This window comes from Myotis davidii, unplaced genomic scaffold, assembly GCF_000327345.1.
Source record: "Myotis davidii unplaced genomic scaffold, ASM32734v1 scaffold3698, whole genome shotgun sequence".
Lineage (NCBI taxonomy): Eukaryota > Metazoa > Chordata > Mammalia > Chiroptera > Vespertilionidae > Myotis > Myotis davidii.
This window is the reverse complement of record NW_006289683.1, coordinates 74,013-76,119: the sequence shown is the minus strand read 5'-3', so window position 1 is coordinate 76,119 and position 2,107 is coordinate 74,013. Positions and strand designations below refer to the sequence as shown.

The 2,107-nt window shown below is 37.3% G+C and overlaps 1 protein-coding gene across 2 annotated transcripts in view; it reads left to right on the top strand.

Moving 5' to 3' along the window:
- Positions 1 to 491, top strand: part of DUT (deoxyuridine triphosphatase) — an 11,392-nt gene extending 10,901 nt beyond the window's left edge. For both annotated transcript variants that reach the window (XM_006762155.2, XM_015562915.1), the window contains one exon: positions 86 to 491. In XM_006762155.2, the coding sequence (XP_006762218.1) occupies positions 86 to 142 (57 nt within the window). In that variant the 3' untranslated portion in view covers positions 143 to 491. The remainder of the gene's footprint in view (positions 1 to 85) is intronic.
- Positions 492 to 2,107: the final 1,616 nt, after the last annotated feature.

The window sequence follows — 2,107 nt, the reverse complement described above, 5'->3', positions numbered from 1 at the left end:
AATGAAAGTCTTATTAATGAAGAGCTGGGGAGAACTGAGAGGATCTGAAATTAACCAGATGGCTTACTACCTTTTATCTTTTTAGGTTTTGGATGACACTGAAAGGGGCTCAGGAGGTTTTGGTTCTACTGGAAAAAATTAAAATTTATGCCAAGAATAGAAAATGAGAAATAAAGAGTTTTTGTTTGGTGTCTTACACTCCTGTAAATTTAATAGCTTTAGATTCTAAAAATATTTGGTTCTCTTATGATCAAGGAAAAAGGTAATCTGTTGGGATCACATTGAACTTTTTTGTGTTTTTCTACATTTGTTGTTGTATAAATATTCATGGTAACCTAATAGTTTGTTTTTTTCAATCAAATGTACATCAGTTATAGATCCCCAGAACTGTATTATTTAATTCACTAAATGCTACTCATTCAACAACTTATTCTTCGGTTTGTTCTATAGATCATAAGCAAAGCCTTTTATTCAATAAATTTGAATTCTCTTATGTAAACTGAACTAAAAGATAATTAAAAAAGTTATTCCTTGTTCTCTTTATTGGTATAAAAACTCTGTGTGTGTGTGTGTGTGTGTTTGTGTGTGTGTAGAGAGAGGGTGCGGGGAGTGTCTAAACTTTTAAGCTTAGGATTTCTTGGTGAGAGTGGGAAGAAGGGAATCATCAGTTTCTTTTTCTATTTTTAGTGTTTTTTTAATCTTCCTTTGGTAGACCCCAGGTTGAGTGGGAAGAGTATGTTTGTGAAAGGAAATATCACTTGGAAATTTCCAGTTGGTTTATTTCTCCAGATTTTGTTTCATCAAGTAAATTGTACGAGTTGTAGTTAGTATATTGGTTTGCCTCACTGCAATAGCAATAATAGGCTGTATCCGAGGGAATATTGAATTTAATCAGGATAAACTAAATATAATGATGTATGCTTAGTCCACTGAGTTTATCCAACCCATGTACTTTTGCTTAAATATGTTTAAGCAGCATTTCATTTCTGTGGATTTGTTTGATTAACATCGGCAAACTTCTAGGTGTGCTTTCTATACTCATTTCCCAGACCCCTTTGCACCAGGCTGTCAAGTACACTAGTGTGGGACTCCAACGCATCATTTTTGTATGTGGGGTCACACAGCAGACTGCCGGAGCTGGCTGCCCAGGTTCTAGGAGCACAGGCTAGAGTTTGTTGCTGCCCATCCAGTGGTTCTCTAGGCCATTTAATACCCTGCAATGTAGTGGGTCGCTCTTCATTAGTGAGTCATGATAGCACAGTGGGTCATAACTAGCATTTAAAGAAACTGAATAGAAAAACAGTGACACTTGTCAGGTGGGTAAATACTATGAAGATTGAATTACATATTTATGCGTGTACTGAGTCGTATAAATAATTTCTGCTAAATTAGCCAGAGTAGGTTCTTTTGTCAACATAGTAACAGTTGAGTAAGAACAAATAGTATGACTACTAAGAGATATGGTCTTATACTGTTAAATTAGTTACCCCTTACTGAAGTCCACTATATTAAGCACTTACAAACTCTTACAGCATACCTGTGGGAGAGTAGATAAAATACTCTTTATAGATGACAAAAATAGGCTCAGAGGGCCCTGGCCAGTATGGCTCAGTTGTTTGGAGCATCATCCTGTGCACCAAAAGGTTATGGGTTCAGTTTCCGTTCAGGGCACATACCTAGGTTATGGCTTTGATCCCTAGCTGGTGAGTGTACAGGAGGTAACAGATGATGTCTCCTCTGAGCTTCCTCTCTCTAATTTTTTTTTAATGAAATCTTTATTTCAGATTATTACATTTGTTCCTCCTTTTTTCCCCCCATAGCTCCCCTCCACCCAGTTCCCACCCTGCCCTCTGCCCTTACCCCCCCCCCATTGTCCTCATCCATAGGTGCACAATTATTGTCCAGTCTCTTCCTGCACCCCCCACACCCCTTTCCCCCCAAGTATTGTCAGTCCACTCCCTTTCTATGCCCCTGATTCTATTATATTCACCAGTTTATTCTGTTCATAAAATTATTTATTCACTTGATTTTTAAATTCACTTGTTGATAGACGTGTATTTGCTGTTCATAATTTTTATCTTACCTTTTTCTTCTTCTTCCTCTTCTT